This window comes from Plectropomus leopardus, chromosome 7, assembly GCF_026936395.1.
Source record: "Plectropomus leopardus strain MGB_pleo_1.0 chromosome 7, ASM2693639v1, whole genome shotgun sequence".
In the NCBI taxonomy this organism is placed as follows: Eukaryota; Metazoa; Chordata; class Actinopteri; order Perciformes; family Serranidae; genus Plectropomus; species Plectropomus leopardus.
The window spans coordinates 30884584-30906062 of record NC_142182.1 but is presented as its reverse complement, the minus strand read 5'-3'; the positions used below and the strand labels follow the sequence as shown (position 1 = coordinate 30906062).

General features: G+C 42.2%; 1 protein-coding gene across 15 annotated transcripts in view; it reads left to right on the top strand.

The window, feature by feature from the left end:
- The window catches only part of tjp1b (tight junction protein 1b), an 85234-nt gene that overhangs the window by 56640 nt on the left and 7115 nt on the right, over positions 1-21479 (top strand). For 7 of the 15 annotated variants that reach the window (XM_088080463.1, XM_088080462.1, XM_088080457.1 and 4 more), the window contains 22 exons: positions 326-382; positions 1651-1775; positions 1891-1993; positions 2161-2476; positions 2842-2948; positions 4747-4915; positions 5030-5174; positions 7536-7547; positions 9901-10034; positions 11408-11513; positions 12111-12261; positions 13957-14065; positions 14155-14374; positions 14618-14802; positions 14887-14982; positions 15095-15177; positions 15272-15482; positions 15572-15672; positions 15775-16125; positions 16462-16692; positions 17765-18622; positions 20055-20146. In XM_088080463.1, coding sequence (XP_087936589.1) covers positions 326-382; positions 1651-1775; positions 1891-1993; positions 2161-2476; positions 2842-2948; positions 4747-4915; positions 5030-5174; positions 7536-7547; positions 9901-10034; positions 11408-11513; positions 12111-12261; positions 13957-14065; positions 14155-14374; positions 14618-14802; positions 14887-14982; positions 15095-15177; positions 15272-15482; positions 15572-15672; positions 15775-16125; positions 16462-16692; positions 17765-18622; positions 20055-20146 — 3962 coding nt within the window. The remainder of the gene's footprint in view (positions 1-325; positions 383-1650; positions 1776-1890; positions 1994-2160; positions 2477-2841; positions 2949-4746; positions 4916-5029; positions 5175-7535; positions 7548-9900; positions 10035-11407; positions 11514-12110; positions 12262-13956; positions 14066-14154; positions 14375-14617; positions 14803-14886; positions 14983-15094; positions 15178-15271; positions 15483-15571; positions 15673-15774; positions 16126-16461; positions 16693-17764; positions 18623-20054; positions 20147-21479) is intronic. The other 8 variants (XM_088080459.1, XM_042495377.2, XM_042495378.2 and 5 more) reach the window with 5 other exon arrangements.

Sequence of the window (21479 nt, the reverse complement as noted above, 5' to 3'; positions counted from 1 at the left end):
TACAGTACATTTTTAATAGTTATTAAAAAGGTTTCCATTTAAATTTCTCTATTTCTTAAATTTTTGTAACAAAAAACAGTAACGGGCCAAGGATAGGTGTTAAATTGATGTATTTACCATCTGTAGCAAAGATGTAGAATAACTTTGAACAAGGGCGTTTGGTGTTTTACTCAAGAAAACTTTGGCAGGACACATAACAGAGCTGAATCTGTGTGTATCCTTTTTGTCATAAGATCTTTCAAGTTGCTCTATTTTTGCCTCTTTTTGTCTGAACTCTGTTGGTCTTCTTGTGTTAATCACACTGTGCTGTTCTGTTCTCTTCCAGAGCGCAGCAATGGAGGAGACTGTCATTTGGGAACAGCACACAGTAACACTACACAGGGTAGGTATCTGTTATCCTCTCTCAGTTGCTCTGTATATCTGTCTATGTTCAACCTTATCCAGGTCCCAGTATCCTGCCGATTTTCCTATCTTTGGTTCCATCCCCCATCCCTGCATTTGTCCTCCCTCCTATTTTCAGGATCACGTCATGTAGGAAGTGTGCTTACTGTGTACACAGTTGCAGGTGGAACAGACAGAACTAGAGGAGTCATCACAGAGCTTTTCTTCTGCATGATTCTCTCACGTTTTGGCTGCGAAGCCTTAATAACCTACAGAGAAACTACTTTTTTGGGGGGGGGGTACAAACTACACAGGAGAAGCTAACCTGCTACAGCTATAAGTCTATGTGCTTGGTGGCAGTGATAAAATACTGATGTCATTTAAAGGCCCACACACACACAACCCACAACAATGAACTAGTGGCGACAAAGGCGGACTGTTGTGTTGCCTCACATATGCTCTGTTATGGCCAAAAAGTTGTGTTTGAACACACCACAAAGACTACAGCCAACAGTCAACTAGCTTTTACATTCTGCACCTGCATGAGAGAAAATAACTCTCCATCCCAGCAGGTGGTGGTTGTCTGTATTTGTCATTCATAAAACTAAACCGGAAGACCATCAAGACAAATTCAAGACGCTAGTTTGCCAGTTAGCACATTAACAACACAACCTGATGTCAAGTGTGTGCTTGCATACAATAACACAAACAGTTATGAACTGTTTGTTTTGATCTGACTGCCTCTTGACTTTAGTCATTTGTTTGCTTTCCTTACTTCCGTTTCTCTTCTTGTGCACTGAGCTGTCAATCTGAGTGATTTCATTCACTGCTGGGTCGGACGCCGATTCAGTGTGTTGAATCAGCCGAAAAAAGCTGACAAGGGCAGACTAGTGCCAACAGCGCTGGACACACCATAAAAACTAGAGCTACAGACGCTCACTGATGGCTTGACATTGACCCACAGCTGACTGTGGATTGGTGTGGAGGCCATCAGTCTGTGCTTGCTGACAGTGGAAAAATACCGATGTAATTTTGTAGTCTGTTAAGAGCAAAAGCAATAATCTATGTGTTTTATATTAATGTAGATTTGGTTTACATCAGTCTAAAAAACTGGTTCAGTGACCATATGGAAGCACAAGAATTCTGTTTATCAGACAGCACTGTCTATCTGTGTCCAGAGCTTTATATTATGCTCAGATACTACGTTCAGTATTTTGGTCCACACAGATAGCAAAATCAACATCCTAATCTGTGTTTCTCTGTGTGCAGGCACCAGGGTTTGGCTTCGGGATAGCCATATCAGGAGGCCGGGATAACCCTCATTTTCAGAGTGGCGAGACCTCCATTGTCATCTCGGACGTGCTGAAAGGAGGCCCAGCAGAAGGCCTACTGCAGTAAGATGTTCTATTATTGGCATCCCTTTAGATTGCTAGTTATTAGTATTAAATTACCCTTCTTGCTACAAAAAGACTCCAGCATGTCGTGTATCTCTGTGTCTCCCCTCTCTAGAGAAAATGACAGAGTCGTTATGGTCAATGCGGTCTCCATGGACAATGTGGAGCACGCGTACGCAGTCCAGCAGCTTCGTAAAAGTGGGAAAATTGCCAAAATTGTGAGTGTCAACATCAAATAATCAACTCTATTTGAAAATGTTAAAGCATTTAGCATTTAGACATTTCTTATATATCTCATAATTGACTTTAAGGAGAAGTATATGTGATGAAGGGAGTGATTGATTCATGTTACTGTAACTGATCATATCTTATTTCCTTTGGCCAGACAATCAGACGGAAGAGGAAGGTCCATGTCCCCATGGGCCGCCTAGGGGAGAGGGAAACTATGTCCGAGCATGACGAGGAAGAGGACAGCTACGATGAAGAGATATACGAGACGCGGAGCGGACGGAGTGGCGCTTACAGTGGTGTGGGCGGCGCCATGGGCAGGCGCAGTGGCCGGAGCAGCGGACGAAGGGACAGGGAACGTGAACGCAGCGGCTCGCGGGAGAGGAGTCTCTCCCCACGCTCAGACCGCCGCTCACACAACCTGCCCCCACGTCCTGCAAAGGTCACACTTGTCAAATCCCGCAAAAATGAAGGTGAGGCTCACAAAGTCGGGGATAAAAGAATAAAAAAAAGAGGGCACAAAGAAAGCTCTTCAAGGTAATCCAGGAAATCACCTGCCATTTTATTTGCCCAACTATTACCAGACAGCCAGACTTTAAGGAGAGAAGAAGACCTCCAAATCAGCATTGGTCAACTGCCAGAGTAAACAAAACTTGCCAACCACAGCAGAATCCAAGTTAACTCAAGTAAATCTAAGTAAAAGAGCAATTAATCTTCTTTAATCAGTACTGTTAATCCCAGTGGGAGATGCAGCTTGACAGCAGAGTGCGGTCCGTGTGGTGTGGTCACGTGAACTCTGTGCTAACATGGTCTTTGTTGCTGTCGTTCACTTTGTAAGCAGAATATGGCCTGCGCCTGGCCAGCCACATCTTTGTCAAGGACATTTCCCCTGAGAGCCTTGCAGCCAGGGACGGCAACATCCAGGAAGGGGATGTTGTACTGAAGGTAAGAGAGACAAGAAGCCGGGTAAACATCTGATATGTACACATCAACATGAAAGAAACTACTAAAAATGTTACATTGTTTTCTTTTTTGCCCTTTTTGTATTGATGGAGAATTAGTCGTACTTTTTCTTCTGCTGATGTTGCGTAACAGTACTCACAGATAAAGGTTGATTTGCTTGATGTAGCTCACTCCTGTCATGTCTTGGAGAAGATAAAAGTAGCACTGTGCCTAACAGATGCTTTTTGAACTGTAGCTGTTCTTAATCAATTTCTCACATCCAGCCGTTTCACACGTCATATTACTTTCTTTGAGTGCCAGCACTTAAGAACTTACAAATCGATTTAACCCTGACAATAATAATCAGTATTGCAGTTCATTTGAATCTAATCTTGTGCCCTTGAAACAATGCATTCATAGCCTGGGCTGTCACAATAACTGCAGAACTGCAATATCACACTATCGACTAGATAACTGCAGGTGATGACAAGCCAATGCCACAACCGCTATGCTCACATGCTTTTTCTTTTTTTGCATCCGAGCGCCACATATTTACGCTATGCTACAAACGCCTGCTTCATGATGTGCATCGTCTTTTCTGCACTGAGCGATGCTATGGATGTATTAAGAGACCTAGATACAGCATTCAAGGTGGGGCCCCGTTCATTCCTATGACATTTGCTCAATGGTGCATGAAGCCAAAAAAGCTTCAAGTATGACATTACCTGAATGATCAGTGCTGCTTCTGCATCATTGGGTCCATAGAGCAAGCTTACTAGAGACTTCCACCGGCTGAGCTGGCTACTTTCGATTTAGTGCTCCGCTAACTTGAATGAGGATAAAATTATTTAATCTTTCGGCTCTTTAAGACTTTCCAAATGTTACTGGACCGAATGGATTAAAAACCTTATAGTGAATAGAGTCATTTTGCAGTTCTTTCCCAATGTTAGTCTATAGGAAAAGTCTTTTTTGGCCCAGTGGCATCACACGATGGACTTGGGTGTTGTAATTCCACTGTTTGGCCGCTAGAAAAATGAGCTTCAAAGCCCTGTGCACTTCCTGGGGGTCTGAGTGCTGAACATTTGGCATATATTCAACTTTGGGTAAAATGCTGCAGCAGCTCGTCACTGACACTTTTTACCCAGCCATTTAATTATAGTGGAGGAGAGTCAAATAGCCCACCACGAAGACCAGCCGTCACATTGCTGAATGACAACAATTTAGGAGAAATAAGTACTGAACCCAAACAGACCAGTGTGTCTGTCCTCTCTCCTTACGTGCTCAGTCTTCCCTTCATCCAGAGCAAGTACTCTACCCTCTACTGACATTTTTACTTCTGCAGATATTCTGTGCCATAGCAACCAGACCCAACCAAAGCATCTTAGCTGAAAAAATGCTGTACCTCATTGCACTTCTGTGTTCTAAATATAAGTATTCATTTTAAAACTATTGTGTTAGTCATTTAAAAAGCAGCGGTATGTCTGATAATGACCTAGCAATATTGAGAATATTGCTAAGGCAATATTGGTAATATTTATAAAGATCTAAAATCAAGGTCAATGAAATTATTTGTATAACAGAAAATGACAGTAATACCACATATCACACTGCTGAATCACCATAGGGAAATCCCTTCACTGTGACGGCCATATTTATAGCCAAAACTTCTCATATGACCTGATCATTGCATTTTAGTGTGAAACAAAGACATTACTATTTAATTTCTCTCATTTTTAATTGATTTTATTTGGCTGTTCTCTTCCATGTCATGACTAACCACTTCTTTCTTTGATTCTCTCAGATCAATGGCACAGTGACGGAGAACCTCTCCTTGATAGACGCCAAGAAGCTGATAGAAAGGTCAAAGGGCAAGCTAAAAATGGTTGTTCAGAGGGACGACCGAGCGACCCTGCTGAACATCCCTGACCTCGATGACAGCATTCCTTCAGCCAACGCCTCTGACAGAGACGGTGAGAGCGGTGTTAAGTGTTGGATTCAGCTGAAATGGGGCGCAGCTGGAAAGCCAGACTTGTGGGTGTGAATTTCAGACTGCAGTTGTTGAACAGTGGCTCTTGTTTGATCAGACATTTCAGATATCCATTCTCTGGCATCCGACCATTCCAATCGATCGCATGACAGACATCGTAGCAGCCGCTCGCGCTCTCCAGACAGAAGATCTGAACCCTCAGACCACTCCAGACACTCGCCCCCACAAATCAGCAATGGCAGGTAAAGATCATCCTTACATACATTCATGTTTTAGGCTTTTAGCTGTCGTGAAAAAAATGCAACAGTGTAAAAGTCTAATCATATTCATAGAGATTGTTCTCCTTTATTTCTGCTACTTTCTCTGTCTGGTTGATATAAAACAGTAATAATATAATAATAATAATAATAATAATACTTTATTAAGGACACAGAAAAAGGTCCATAGCATACTATATAAAAACAAACAATTGCACTAAATATGCACAAAAATAGAACAGATACAATAAAAAAGGGTAAATATACAACACTACATTATGCAAGTTCATATAAAAAAATTGGAATTAAAAAAAGTCCACCACAAACAAACTGGAGCGCCAGTGGCTCCACATGAAAACCTGACTGAGCTCAGCTCAGGGTTGGCTAACCGCCTGAATAATACTCTTCTCTGAAACAGAGAGCTTAGTAGTAGCATTAATCCTGTGCCAACAATTATTAAAATTTTAACTTATTTTCACATTATTTGATGGGAAATTGATCAGAAACACCACTGCAGTGAGTACTCATCACTAGAGGTTGGACAAAATATTGATTAGGAATATATCATATTATTTTCTCTTGTAATATGTTATCAATACACTGGCGCCAAATATTGATATTTTTTATTAAAACATGCAGGCGCGCCAAACAGATTCCCTTGCCAGTTTGACTTATCAGAGTCAATGCTTCATGACTCCTCCTGGTGGCGCTGAATGAGGCTAAAGTCAATGGACGTTAAGTAACTTTGCGTGAGGAAGAAAGTCATACTGGATAAATGATCGACAGTGCAGACAGCAGGGAAAACAAATAATGGGATTCACCCGTCATCCATCAAGTCAAAGTTCTAGGCTTACTTTATCTTTTACAACTCCGATGGGACAAACAAAATCGATAAAGACTGCACGATATGCAACAGCTTTCATGGAAAAGTAAAGTGCATGGACAAGGGACATGCGAACATGATTGTTATCATCCTGATCTCGTTGAGGAGAAAACTCTACCACAACTGTAAGTCAGCCTACATGAATACAGTGTTTGTGTGTTAAAGAAGCACAAAAGTAAGACCTGTTAGACTTTCTTTGTACAGTTTTTCATCTCAGCTGTCACAATTTGTGAAGGAGACTCAAAATTGCAGTGAATACATGCATAATTTCTGAATTTTGCCCTTTTAGTGGTATTTTTTCTGCTAATGTTACACAGACATTGTGATGAATGAAGGATGGCAGAATCACTGTATTGTGATATCATCATTATCGTGGACAGCATTTTGTGATAGTATCAAATCAGGAGTTACTCTGTGATCTTTACTCCTCCTTACCACTGATAATGTGACAGATATCAACAGATTATTACAGATTCCAAACACTTTATATGGCAATGAAAGAGAAAACATTTTTTATATTATGAAGAGCAATTAGTCTTAAACAGAAAAGTAATTTGCATCTGTTTTGATGATTAACTAATTGTTCAAGTATTATTTAAGCATAGATGCTGTACATTCCTTAGTTCCAGCTTCTCAGCTGTGAGGTTTTGCTGCTTTTTGTTGTCTTATTTGAAACTGAATTGATTATTTGGGAAGAATTTTTATTAGTTTTTTGTGGTTTTTTTTAGCTTTGTGGGAAAATAAGCTATTTAATGACATCACCACAGACTTTTAGAAATTTTATATCTTCTGACATTTGTGATACAAAATGATTGAGAAAATACTTGGCAGATTAATATGTAGTCAAATGATAGTTCATTTCAGCCCAATATTACTACGAAGAGACTGTTAAAGCTGGTATGTAATTGATCTTGTCATAATGTCTGTGTTTATGTGTGTTAATGTCTATGTGTCATTTATTGAGACAGATTTGTTTTTTAGTTGCAAAGGACTTTCGATTTTATGTTTGGGTTAATACTAGTTGTCCGTCCATTCAGCACTTCTGTGACTGTAACCTTGTTTGCAGGTACCTCATTAATTCTTTATTTCAACTCAATAGAGCACCAGGGTTGTTCCCCTTTCACGCTGCTTATTGACCCGAGGAAAATAAAAGACAACACTTAATCAAAAGAGACGATTGTGGTCAAATTTAGGGTTGAAACTCTGCTCTGTTTAAAAGTTCAGTGCTCAGCCTATATTACTGTGTGTGGAATGTTAGGTCCTCTGTTATTTGGAACCAAACATTTCTGATGCATCAGTTTCAGAAACTAATAATTTGTTAAACATTGAAATTGGAAAAAGTCTCTTGCCAAACACAAGAGGACTACATTTGCAAAAAGCAAACAATACTTATGAGTACAGTCTCACCAAAAGTCACTTAAGGAGATTTGTCTGTCCTTTTTTTTTCCTTTATACGTCAACAGCTGGAGAATACCGTAAGTCTGTCACCCTGTGAGTAGTTACTAATAGTAGTGGTAGTAAATCCCAAATAGATTTCATGTAGAATAATAGACGAGTAGGCCATAGTTTACAGCTCTGAGCTCATAGTTGTCTCTGGCAAAAATATGTTCCAGGAAAATCAGTTTTTACCCAATGAAATTTTGCTGAAGTGATGTTAGACAACATCAATTATTCAGTGCCACATCTTGTTTTGACTTGAGATGATTGAGTCTGCTGAAAGTGTCACAGGATCTTTGTGTCTCCTGAATGTTTTGGTGGGCAAACCGCAAATTTGGCACAGGGACAGTATGGCTCCTGACAGTGAAGGAACAAAAAATCTTTGCGATTATATGACGGAGTTTGGATAATCTTTCTTTTCATCTGTGGATGTCTTAGTTTTGCCCTATTTTGTTTGAATAGACAGTATTCAGGGCAATATTCACAGTTCTCAGTGTGTTAAAAGGATAGTTCAGATCATTTGAAGTGTTGTTGTATGATGTATTAACCATAATCAGTGTATTATCTGCAGTAGATGGCGATTGGCATGCCCCTAATTTGGAGAAGCAGGCAGGAGCATCAACATAGAAGCCAGTGTTCTGCTTTGGACGGAGTAGCAACAAAAACTATTTTAGCCACCTAAAAAATTTAATATCAGTTTGTGAACGCTATGGTTGGAATATTTTCAGTACTACACATTGCTTTCGGAGGGGATACCGAGGCCATTGTATTGCTCCCTTCAAGGGGTGTCGGGTGGCTCAGTGGATAAAGGAGGCACCCCATAAATAATGACTGTGTCCTTGCCAAAGCGGCCGCAGGTTCGATTCCAGCTCGTGGCCCTTTGCTGCATGTCATCCCTCTCCCTCTCTCCCCCTTTTATGCTATCGATCCTCTGCCCTGTCTAATAAAGGCAAAAATGCCGAAAAAATAATAAAAAAAAAAAAATTGCTCCCTTCAAAGCAACCAGACTCCTTTTGAGAAAAAACTGTAATTTAACATCATTGAACACAAGAGTCTCCTGCTGTCAGTCTTCTGCTGCCTCAGTCAGTGATTTTGTTTGTATTATTGTGTGATTTTGTTTTTTAATAGTAAGTTAGATTCACCAAAGTAGAACAATAACACTAACTAATCATCAGAGGCAGTGGTGGACCAGTAGCTCATGTGTTCAACAAGCTAAGATTGCTGTTTTTGTCATTGAAGTCTGGCTTTAAAAAGACAAAGATAAGGCAAAGAATGTTCTGAATAGTATGCAATTAAACTAATACTAATTTCTTTTAGGAGGCTAAAATACTTTTTGCCACCTGTGTCCACAGCAGTACATTGCTTAGCTTCTGTGGTGGTACTCTTATGTGCTTCTCCAAACTGGTGGTGTGCCGACCACCTACACTGATTATGGATAAAAACGGCATACAAACCCACTTCAAAAGATCCAAACTATTATTTTAAGTTGCCAAAACTAACAGTGTGTTGTAATAATTTATTTATGACACACATCGAGGCTACTGGAGCAATTACTTCATTGAAGTATTTTAATTAAGAGGAAGGAGATGGTAGGACAGGATGTTGTTGTTTATATGAGCCCGTACCCCTTTTTTCTAACTTCAGGAAGTTGGCAGTTAAAAGTAGGGCCTCCTCCTGGATGGTTAAAAAAGAAGTTTGTTTCTCTGCAGCCAGTTCAAACAGGGTCCTGCATGGTTACTTTGTCTCTCAGTCTGTGAATAAAGCAGTATTTTTCCAGTGAAGCTGTGCCAGTGAGCAGCCACGTGACCAGGAGGTTGGAGTCAGAGCCATTTGCTTACTTGTGCTGTCCTCTGATTTCTCGTTTGAAACACATCCTGAATGTCAGCATTTATCAAAACACAAGGAAATTCTGTCATCATTTACTGACTCTTAATTGGCCAGGGTCACTGTGTATCAGTTTACGCAGTCTAACTGTTTTAAAACTGGCATCGAAGTCAAACCTTTGTTGGTGCACAGCCAGAGTCACACAGTGAAATTCACCTGGAGGGCAGAATCCACTCTGACACTTTAGATAAGCTGCTCTAAAAATAGAGCACAAAAGAGTGGAAAGACAAAGTAGTGACCTTCAAGACTAAGATGCTTTAGACTCGGGCCATTCTTTCTCACCTGTTTTTCCTCTCTGAGCCAGTGCGTGTCCTCTGCAGTCAGGAGAACATTTCATACACTCTAGGTTTTGTGTTGAATGGTGTGCAGCCGTGGTGTTGTTGCTTGTAGTCAAGATGTAGCCTTAAAGCTCCCTGGTTGCCTCTGAGCTCTACATCTCCACAATACACTATTTATAATCTCATGTATTCCAATTCTGAAGATAAAAACATCTATTTTTGTCTGCAGTCACAGAAGTCGTGATGATGACCGTATCTCGAAGCCGGCTTCAACACCAGCGAAGCTACCAGAGGAGGTTCCTCTGCCCAAACCGAAAGAATCGGCTATAGCTAGAGAGGAGAAGCAGCTCCCACCACTCCCAGGTCAGTGATTTAACGATCAGTCATTAACCTCTTCTACTCCACCCCACCCTGCAATAGATTTTTGTCTTCTTTAGGTGTGTTAGGGGATCTTTAGGGTGTGATAGCAGGTCAATAGTACATGCCCACATAAAGACACCAGACCTTGAGGAAAACCACACAAAAATCCTTACTGTGATTTGATATAAAAAAGAGCCCTTCTGTTCTAGAAACTGCTGAAAAAATCCTTATTATAAATACACCAGTGACAGACAAACACAACCCAAGGTCTTAAGTTTGAGGCTGTAACGTTTTCCAAGGCTGTGATCTTCCCAGAGGTCACAAAAGGTTGTTTCATACAGTAATGTCCACTTAAAAAAACCACAGTGAACTGGCTTCTTTGGGGAATAACAACATGACACATGAATAAAATTGGATTAATTAAATCCACAAGCCTCAGCTTTAGTCATACCCAAATTGTGCAATTCTGAGACTGTTATGGTATTTGCCCATAACTGAAAGCGTTTAGCATAAATGTGGATGTATCTGGAAAGTGGAGACTTGTGGTTAAACACAGAGCCCGTTTTCATTCAGACATCTTGTTGAGATAACTCAGCGGACCCTGTGAAACTGGCCATTCATGTTTTCCCCTCGCCAAACTTTGGAGCATAATTTTTACCCTCTTCATGACGAGTGAGCATGACATGGTTGGTACCATTGGATTCCTTACTGTCTGAAAGACAGTAATGTTGGCCAGGACTGTCAGCGTCCCCGCAGAGCGATAGAGGTTAACCCACATTGTTGTGTGTACATGGAAAACAAACAATTTTGTAAATCAGAAGTAAACAGAAAGATATGCTAGGACACCCATAATTTGTGTCTCTCACATGACTGCAGATACAACATGTTAGCGTGAGTTTCCCCATCCATCGTAAGCATCAAATGATTTCATGACAGTGAAATGAAATCTTGTTTGAACCAGTCATTTTTGCCCTTTTTAAAAACAACACTACCAAAAAAGTTAGCTCCAGATGCCTGCTGAGCCTGGCTGAGTTCGCCTGGAGCCAAGTGAAAATAAACCATATGAGTTGATCGAGTCTGACGTTCCTCCCCAGCCTGCGGCACTCCGATGCCTTTCTGTTTGACCTCCCTGCTCAGGACACTTTGTGCCTTGAGTGTGTGTGTTTGTGTGATAACACTTTGTATGTTTGTGGTTTTGGACAATTGCGTTGTTTCATTAGTGTAATTGTACTCAGTTTAACATAGACATGTGGTATTGCTATGTTGTGGCTGTGTTTGAGGGAGTAGTCCTTTTGTTTTAAACATGTTCAGTGCAGTTTTACACGTTTATCTTCATTAGTAATGTGTTAATAATAATGTTTTGTGTTTTTGTTCAGAACCAAAGCCAGTGTATGCTCAGCCTGGACAGCCAGATGTAGACCTGCCAGTCAGTCCCTCTGATGCCCCTGTGCCAAGCGCTGCCCATGACGATAGCATCCTACGGTAATATTTACAGCGTGTAATGTTATATATTGACCTTTTTGAGCACCACAATAAGTTCACTTCATAAAAAAGGAAGGAAATTGTGAAGGAAATTTAACAGCAGTTCACATAAAAAGAGCACATCTTGGAGCAGCTGTTGACCGTTTTGAAAATGCTCCTGTGCTCATCCTCAGGTATCTCTATAAAGCATTTTGGCTGCCACAAGGCATAGATTACAAAGCTGTCAAGAAATGTGTATTTTGTGGCACTCACTGGTTTACTGACAAGTTGTGCAAGTGGCTTTAAACATGACTGGATGCATAACCGTCAGCATTTGTGCATGAGACAACGGTTTCCTGCAGTTTATATGTCTTTACAAATTTTTAAAAATGTATTTAAATGTTCTGTAGGATTGTATCTTTCCTTTTCCACAGAATATTTTTACATCTTTGCTTTTGTACACTCACTCACCAGTCTGAACAAAAGAGAAACCTGGCGGACATCCAAGAGTCACTCAGCTATTCATAAACTGATGTTTGCATTGGAAAGAAGGAAATGCCATCAAATAGTGTCATGTCAAAGAAAGTCAACAAAACTATTTTTTTTCTTTATCTTCAGGCCAAGCATGAAGCTGGTGAAATTCAAGAAGGGGGAGAGTGTGGGGCTGAGGCTGGCTGGGGGGAATGACGTGGGCATCTTCGTAGCCGGAGTGCTGGAGGATAGCCCAGCTGCTAAGGAGGGCCTGGAGGAGGGCGACCAAATTCTCAGGGTGAGATTTTTTTTAACAAAGCAAGTATATAACCTGCCTACTGAGATCAAGTAGTTGTTTTTGAAGTTAATAGTTGTATAAATGAGTTTGCAAAATGTCTAATACTTGCTGTAATTCAGTGTCATAAAGGAACTTTTTTCTTGTCCTTGTTTTAACAATGGGTGCCTGATGGTGTCTACAAACAGACATGTTTTATGGGGTATGCGTCCTCAAGCTTTTCCCCTTTTTTATTCATGGTTTTACACACTGGCTTCTCCAAAATTCCTGTACCTCCAGGCTGGTCTCTTAGCAATGGCCCCGAGGGAGCACACACACAAAAAAACTGTGTTTCCTCTTGCAGTGTTTGTCCCATTTCCTCAGAGCCATATATCTCACTGTTTGTACCTCCTTGTCTTTTCTCCAAGCACAAAGAGAAATAGCTTGAGCTCTTGCAGTGCAGTAAAACCTGCAGTTACCCAGACAATATAAGAAGAACTTTGTCAACCTTTATCTAAATAGAGATTCACACTTTCTGTCATGCACTCTATGAACAATGAAGCCCACTCCTTAAAGGTATACTCTGCAGGAATTGTCACTAACTGTTTGTAAACACAACATTCAAACTTGGGACCTTTCTCCCTATGCTGCTTGCATGTTCACTGCAAACTACTATTGTAAGAATGTTTTGTAATGGAAGAGCTGACACTGTAGAAAGCTCACTAAGCTAACCGATAGCACCTACTTTTCCAAAAGAAAACTGGCCGACTCCACATCATTCCCCATCAGCACCCTCAGTGTTCGTCAGTGAAAGTAAAAGTCAACCTGGAATCCCCTCTCGTTTTGGAACAAGCTTTGCCCACTTTTTATTCCCATCTTATTATATCCATTTTTTATGCACTGTGTCCACAATCTCGTAGCTTCCTTTTGCGTGTGTGCTGATAATACCTCATCGCTGCTTTTTTTATGTTAAGTCTCAACCTCACTTGCACACTGCGCCTGGGAATGTCCTGAACACAGTAGAATAATTAGAAAACAAGAAAATATAGAGGCAATGGGCTGAGTCTCTGCATATAAATACATCGCCACACAATTCTAGTCATGGGCAGATTATGAGACAGTAGGCCCCTGGGCACAGGTATGCAAAAGGACCCATCACCTTTACTACATAGGAGAAATGCACACCAATTTAATGGTGCTTTTGCCTTGTTTTTGTTGTAGTTTTGCATTTCTTTGTAGTCATTATGCAACGTATTGCAGTTTAGTGTCTCTCTGCAATTGCTTTCTGTCCCCTTTATAATGAAAATTAGATAATTATATGTCTCTTTGTGGTTGTTTTGCCCCTTTTTGTAGATATCTTGTGTCTTTTTGCATCACCTTGTGGTCTTTTTGTGTCTCTTTGTTTTCATTTTGAGTCTCTTCCTGGCTGATTTGTGTTAATTGAGAGACCATTTGCAGGTGAAGGCCAGGGGGCTGCCCTGACACTTTTGGCCCCTGGGCCTGTGCCTGGTAGACCTTGTTCAGTCATCCATTTATGCTTTAGTGTGTCATAAGTCATAAGTTCACTGAAAGGAATTGCTTCTGTATGAATCGATGCATTTTTTTTTTTAGGAAAATCCTGAAAATTATACCCATAACTTCAACTTTAAAGTACTAGACAAAAGTGACATTGTTATGTGGAAAGCATAAAGCAGTAATCTCCATATTCCCTAATTCCAGGTAAATAATGTAGATTTTGCAAACATAATCCGAGAGGAGGCGGTGCTGTTCCTCCTTGATCTTCCTAAGGGTGAAGAGGTCACCATTCTGGCCCAGAAGAAGAAAGATGGTAAGTGAAGTGAGTAAGGAGATGAGAAAGAGATTCATTTCTGTTTATCACATTGGGCCGATGTCTTTGACGTGCTCTTTCCTGATCAGTGTATCGGCGGATCGTGGAGTCAGATGTCGGTGACTCCTTTTACATCCGGACCCACTTTGAGTATGAGAAGGAATCTCCATACGGATTAAGCTTTAACAAGGGCGAGGTGTTTCGTGTGGTGGACACGCTGTACAACGGGAAGCTGGGCTCCTGGCTGGCTATCCGCATCGGCAAGAACCACCAAGAGGTGGAGAGGGGCATCATCCCCAACAAAAACAGGTGACAAACAGCATTGTGACAGACATATGTGTTTGCTCTTAAAGAGTGGCATGCTGGATGAATGTTTGTCACAACGGTAGACAGTCAGTCACCCTATTTATATTACATTTGTTATGATTATCATTGCCATGTAGTGTTCTTAAGTATTGGCAGTGTTGAGGTTAGTAGTGCCAAATTTATGACACATCCATTAGCTTGGGTTACATTAAGAACTGTCTCTGTTTCTCTGCTATTTGTCAACAGAGCAGAGCAGCTTTCCAGCGTGCAATACACTCTTCCCAAAACAGCAGGGGGTGACAGGGCTGACTTCTGGAGGTTTCGTGGTCTTCGCAGCTCAAAGAGGAACCTGAGAAAGAGCAGAGAGGACCTCTCGTCCCAGCCAGTCCAAACAAAATTCCCGGCTTATGAAAGAGTTGTACTGAGAGAGGGTGAGGAATCTGACTACATCTACCAGCCTGTATGTCAATGCGAGAGGGAAGATGCATTCTTAATATTCTCATTATATTTTGCAGCTGGTTTCCTGAGACCTGTGGTGATATTTGGGCCAATTGCTGATGTGGCTCGAGAAAAACTCGCCAGAGAAGAGCCCGACCTTTTTGAGCTTGCAAGTATGTTTGAACGCATCATTATGCACACACACATTGTAGATAACAACTGACATAAAACCGGTAAGTACTCGTGAATTATTTTTCTGATAAATCCCTCAAACCTTTTTTCCAGAGAGTGAACCAAGAGATGCTGGAACGGACCAGCGTAGTTCAGGAATCATTCGTCTTCACACCATCAAGCAGATCATCGACAGAGTATGCCTCCTGGTATCATATAAAGAGTATTGTAGTTTATTTCATTACAGATATATTTTTCATCACTCCTCTTTTTTGTCTTTGTCTTATGAAGGACAAACATGCCGTCCTGGACATCACCCCGAACGCTGTGGACAGGCTGAACTATGCTCAGTGGTACCCAATAGTAGTCTTCCTAAATCCTGATAATAAGCAGGGTGTGAAGAACATGAGGACCAGACTGTGTCCAGAGTCCAGGAAGAGCGCCAGGAAGCTCTATGAGAGAGCCATCAAACTGAGGAAAAATAATCACCACCTGTTCACCAGTAAGTGTGCAAAGTGTAGTACATTTAAATGTATATCCTCTCTTATAAATGTTTTATTCTATTTGTGACTCAAAAATATTCTCTCTTAGCCACCATCAACTTGAACAATATGAATGACGGCTGGTACGGAGCTCTGAAGGAAACAATCCAGCAACAGCAGAACCAGTTGGTGTGGGTGTCAGAGGGCAAGGTGAGGGATGGTTTTGTTTTCCACTTCACTGACCAATATTTTTTGATTCCTGTTAGTCTTACTGAGCGACACATGAGATGATCATTTCTCTGCTTTACTCAGGCGGATGGCACTACAGAGGATGATTTGGACATCCACGATGACCGTCTGTCCTACCTGTCTGCGCCAGGAAGTGAATACTCCATGTACAGCACAGACAGCCGCCACACTTCTGACTATGAGGACACAGACACGGAGGGTGGAGCCTACACAGACCAGGAACTGGACGAGACATTGAACGATGAGGTGGGCCTGCCCACGGAGCCCGCAATCACCCGCTCCTCTGAGCCTGTGCGAGAGGACCCACCTGTAATTCAGGACACCCCTGGTTACCCTGGATACCAGCACCCAGTGCAGCCCGACCCAGCCAGTCGCATAGATCCCGCTGGCTTCAAGATGGCCGCTCCGCAGCAGGTAAGGTTCATATGTAGTTCTACAGGCAGGCCCCTGCAGACTTCACCCATCAGAGATGGATGTATGGCTAAAAGTACTGCAGAGCTGAGGAATAGCGCCTTTGTGTGTTCAGTGTGTGTCTTGATGTTTAAGATTAAATGTCCTTCGCTAAGTAATAAACATGTTTTAGAAGCTACTGGTATGTTATCTATTCCAACCACATTTTTGCAAGTGCATTCTCTGGCTGGTGTAAAACTGATTCAGTGTAAGGAAGAAGGTCATGGTGTTGGGGTGAGCTGTTCTTTGTGTGCCCTTGGCAGGCTTGTGTTATAAATGTCTCTTAACAATACTTCACAGCAAGATGAGGCTGCTCTGCCCATGCCCTCGTTGCCTCCGCCGGTGGTAGCGCCCCCTGCTGTTGAGCAGCCTGTACAGCTTGAGGGTATGCACCTAGAGGAGCCGCCTGCTGCAGCCGCAGCTCCTCAGGCTGACTCACTTAGCAGCCCCAGCCCTGCCCCTGAGCTAATTCAGCCCCCACCACCACCACATGAACCCCACCCGTCTGGACCGTCTGGTCCAGAACCAAAGGTACCCGCTGTTTCACCAGCCACTCGGACCGGGCCTGGGCCCCAGCCTGCTGTTTTAACTGCCTGTCTTCTCGCACATGCTTTCCACTCGCTCTCTGCATGACATGCCCACACTGTGTGACTCACTGAGCCCACTGTGTGCCTCTGGCTCCCAGAGAAAATGTGCGACAGACTAGTCCACATGCACCACAGTGGGCTGGGAGACCAGAAGGACTGGTACATCTGAGTCTTTGACCAGGGTGAAGACATCCACAACCAGCCCTAACTGTTGCCTCTTACTTCCTTTGCATGGCTCCTAATGTTTTTTGGGTTCCTTTCAGCTTTAACTCTCTTCTGTAGATGAACGATAGTAGCACTTAAAGTGGCATCGTAGTGGTAGATGTGTCGTCTGTTGTAGTGCCAGTAGTTTGACGTTGCATTAGATGCAAAACTGAATGTTGGTTGCATGATGAAAGCTAACCTGCAGACAGTACTCTTGGTAATGAATCCCATCAAGCAATTCTCCCTATGGAAAAACAAACTGACATCAGCACACTGCATTGTGTCTTCTGTTGAGTCGTTTCGCCCTGAGTAGATGCCAACAAATCAACTTTCTTCCATAGGAAGTACTGTAACTAGACTTGCTGTCTACAGGCTACACATCATATGTTTGAAATGAGGCCTTTCAGAAATGTGCAAATTGCTTGTTAGTTCATTTATAAAATGTGTTAATGTGTAAAACCCAGTTGTGTCCATATTATCATTCTTGAGAGGCATCTTGTCAAACAGGCATTCAGAACTGTTTTTGAATAATGGACAAAGGTTTGCTTGTTTAAATGCACTTTGAATTGATGTTTGTTTAATTAAATAGCAGATGGATTTTTTTTTTTAATGATTTGGGTAATGTTATTCATGTTCAGTTCCTTAAGGTTTCAGTTTACATCCTAGTATTGAATTTAATCTTGAAATTATTCTTAATCTGGTGCTGGGAAAGCATTTCCCCCTGACTGCTTTCTGTCCCCTAACATGATGATTATAAACCCAAAATGTTGATGATGTAATGGATGTATTCATTTAGTGTGGTTTCTTCACAGATGTACAAGAAAGATCTGTACAATATGGAGGACCCTGTGCGAATCAACCATGGCCTGAAGCAGTCTTTGAGCTACAGTCACCAGCCACCGTACCAGGACAAACAGCCATACCGCGAATACGACCACCCGCCTTACGGATACGATGGAGGCGGCTACACAGAACCAAAGCCTCACAACACTGACTCTCACCTGCACTACGACAACCGTGTGCCTCATTACAACGAACAGTGGCCCCCCTATGACCAGCAGACCTCGTCCAACCAGCCCGCAGGGTACCAGCAGGGCCACCAGCAACCCATGGGCTACAACCCCCGGTCCCCCTATGATGACGGACCAGGGAGGGACTACAGCCCCCCTCAGCCACGCTACGATGATGCTCCACCAGTGGGCTACGATGGCAGACGACGCCACAGTAAACCCGGGCCCATTCGTTATGATGAGCCCCCGCCCCCGCCCCCAGCTGGCTATGATGCCCGCTCTCCTTATGAGGCAGAACCTCATGGCTTCCCCATTAATTCACCTCGATCGCCGGAGCCCCCAAAGCAGTATTACAGTGACTCTGGTCTGAGGCCCACCTTCATTCCGGGGCCTCCAAACCGGGGCTTTAAGCAGGGGATGCATGACCCTATGATGAACTCCGAACCCACTATTCCTCCTCCAAAACCAGAGACCCTGCCCTCCCCAGGTGAGCCAGCGATCACTCCAGGCTCCAAACCCCTCCCTCCTCCACCACGGGAAGACCTGGATGAGGACCCGGCCATGAAACCACAGTCGGTGCTCAACAGAGTCAAGATGTTTGAGAATAAACGGTCTGTTTCTATGGACAGAGCTAAAGAAGGAGGAGAATCAGCACTCAGGGTAAGTTCCTCACTGAGTTGGTACCACAAAAGGTCAAACATAGCTGCTGAAAGTGTGACTGTTTTTAAGTGGTAGACACAGTAATGTGACCACCTCTTAACTCTACATTTTAAACTCTAAAGTGACTTCACGGTTACAAACATTGCGGACAAAGAGAGGTACAGCAGTTAGGCTACGTTTAAGATACGCTGTCCACATTGTTATTTGCTATCAGATGGGATCTGTGTATCTAGACATCACCAAGTTATAACTGGCGATGTAGACGTCATTTACTACGCTGCAGTGTTGGTGACATGGCTTTCAAAAGCAGAAGCATGAGAAATAGATTGGTCCATCATTTTGCTCTCAAAACAATTTATTTTGGCGTCTGTCCACCGACATTTGTCGCTCATGTTGTCGTCTTTGCCGCTCTTCTAGCAGCAGTATGGATCTGCTCAGCACTTCTGACAGCCTGGATTTGACTTTGTCTTTTTGTGTTGTGTTCAAAGACACTTTGAATCCGAGATGAGCAGCCTGAGGCGTATCTGTACCAAATCAATTACAATGGCACTTCCTACCACCGCCAAATTGGTTTTGAGTCAGATTTGCAAAAATTGCATTTCATGTGTTGTTTTTTCCTAAAATCAATGTGGATAAAATCTGGATATGCAAAAAAAACCCCAGCTGTGCTGAATTAATGATGAAACCTGTCCTTCTTTATATGGAGTTGTGCTGTTATTTTACATTAACTAGGCGACACTATAACTAACCCGTCTTGCCATTAATGTAGGGTGAGTGCTGCCAATATGTGGACATAAGCCTCCTGTAATATAAAACAATGGGTCTCGTGTTAAATCAATATCCAAGTTGGCAAGTATTCCTGTATACCTGAATTCCTTTCTAGTATGACTTCAATATTTGATAGTCCCCAAAAAGTGTGTGTGAGCTCTATCCAGCACAAGGTTGTTTTACTAATGTCATATTTTGATACAAAGGAGTTCTAAAATAAATAAAATCTTAACTAGAAACTGAACTAAAATTGAAAAGGACTGTAGTTTAACTTAAAATATATGCAACAACAGCGTCTGGTACAAGATGGGTCATGTTAGGCTAAATGTCAGATGGGAGCTTCTGTTAGCTGTTAAACAGGGTTTAACAATTAGTATGTGAATATGCAAGTATTTAAAAGCAGCATAAGATAACAAAAAAATCTCCACTGAGGCCTTATTATCTTTTCCCAAACTGCAGATGCATCAGTCGAAAAACTGCAAAACAGCAGCACCTGAAACTGCAAGCTTATTTTTGTGAAATTATCGTCTGTTTTGTAATCCTCTAGTCTGTGAGATTTCAGGCACGGTGCTAGATATCCATGTGCATGCAATCCATTCATGTGAAAAAAAATCTGGATCAGATGCAAGAAGCACTGAAGAGATGCCCTCCCTTTGCTTTTCAGCCTGCAGATGTTCCGAAACCTGTGAGTGCACCTGGCCCAGTCCTCAAAGCCAATTCCCTCAGCAACCTGGAGCAGGAGAAATCTTCCTATAGGTATGTAGTCCTCGTTACAGCACCCCAGGCTGCAGAGAAAGGTGGGTGAAGGACAACCCTGAGATCCAGGCAAAGGCGTCTTGGAATTTATTTATTGTTGTTCGAGCTCCACCTAGTGGACACAAGTCACAGCAAGCAAGTACAGCAAGTTAGACTCTGGTGTGGTGTGCAAAGACACCAAAGGCATCCAAAGACTAACTGTGCATTCCAGTACCCATACTGTTTAGTATGGCAATAAATATTTAATATGACCCAATACATAGTATGTCAAATGCAGTATGCCAAAATGCTTTTCTGGCCACTCTGACCCACAATCCTCTGCACAGTGCGTCACATCAAGTGAGCCGCAAACAGATGACTGCGTGACAGCTCGTTCACAGATTAAGAGAAACCGCAATGATGGATGATGACGCATTCAAGTGATTGATGATTTGTTTAAGGAAACAAAATGATCATAAAGAATCCCAACAACAACAGATCATAAGCATGAAAATAACAGTGATAGATAAATGCATAGTTTATGTAATTTTACTGTGGTGAATAAAATTGGTTAGAATCTACAAAGAAATGTGCTGTCCAGATTGCACCCTGTGTCTACCAAAACCCCTTTTTGATCGCAGGAACTTTCCCTGGGATCTAGGAACCTTTTGAGGACCCACAGTCAACATAAAGTTACAGCAACTTTCTTTGATCCCACAAAGACCCCGATCATGGGGGGAGCACTTTCTGAAAGCGCAGGAACAATTTGGGATGGGGTTTGCAGGAATGACTGTCACAAACACAGTGCTGCTGCTGCCACTCGTGTATCGCTTCATTCAAGTACTCACAAGTACTCCAGTATCATTTAGGACCATTTTAGGACAAGTGGAGAACATTCTCTTTGTTTGATAACATTTCAAGTAAAGTCAGGCTTCCTGCCTCAATTAAAAAGACAAAGAGAAAAGGAGAGACAAGCCTGCTGTCCTGTCAAACAGCCAGTGAATGAGAAAGAAAAAGAGCAAATCTTTTATTGTTTCACACCGGGAAAAGCAATCATAAACTCAAAGGATGATTTATTGTGGAGACAGGTGCTCCAGTTTCATTTTCTTCTGCATTTCTTTCATTACATCCAACTTTCTGTCATACTATGCAGCAGCAAAATGATTGTAAATGAGGCAGGCTTTTTTTTTTTCTTCAGATGACATAGGCAGCCACGCTGAACTGCAACCCCAGCAGCCCTGGTCCTGCTGATGTACCTTTTTATACGTCAGCAGACTAATTTATGTCATCTGTACGGGTATTTTGATCATGGTAGAAACGCAAATGACAGGGGGCTTGAAGAATCTTTTTGTTC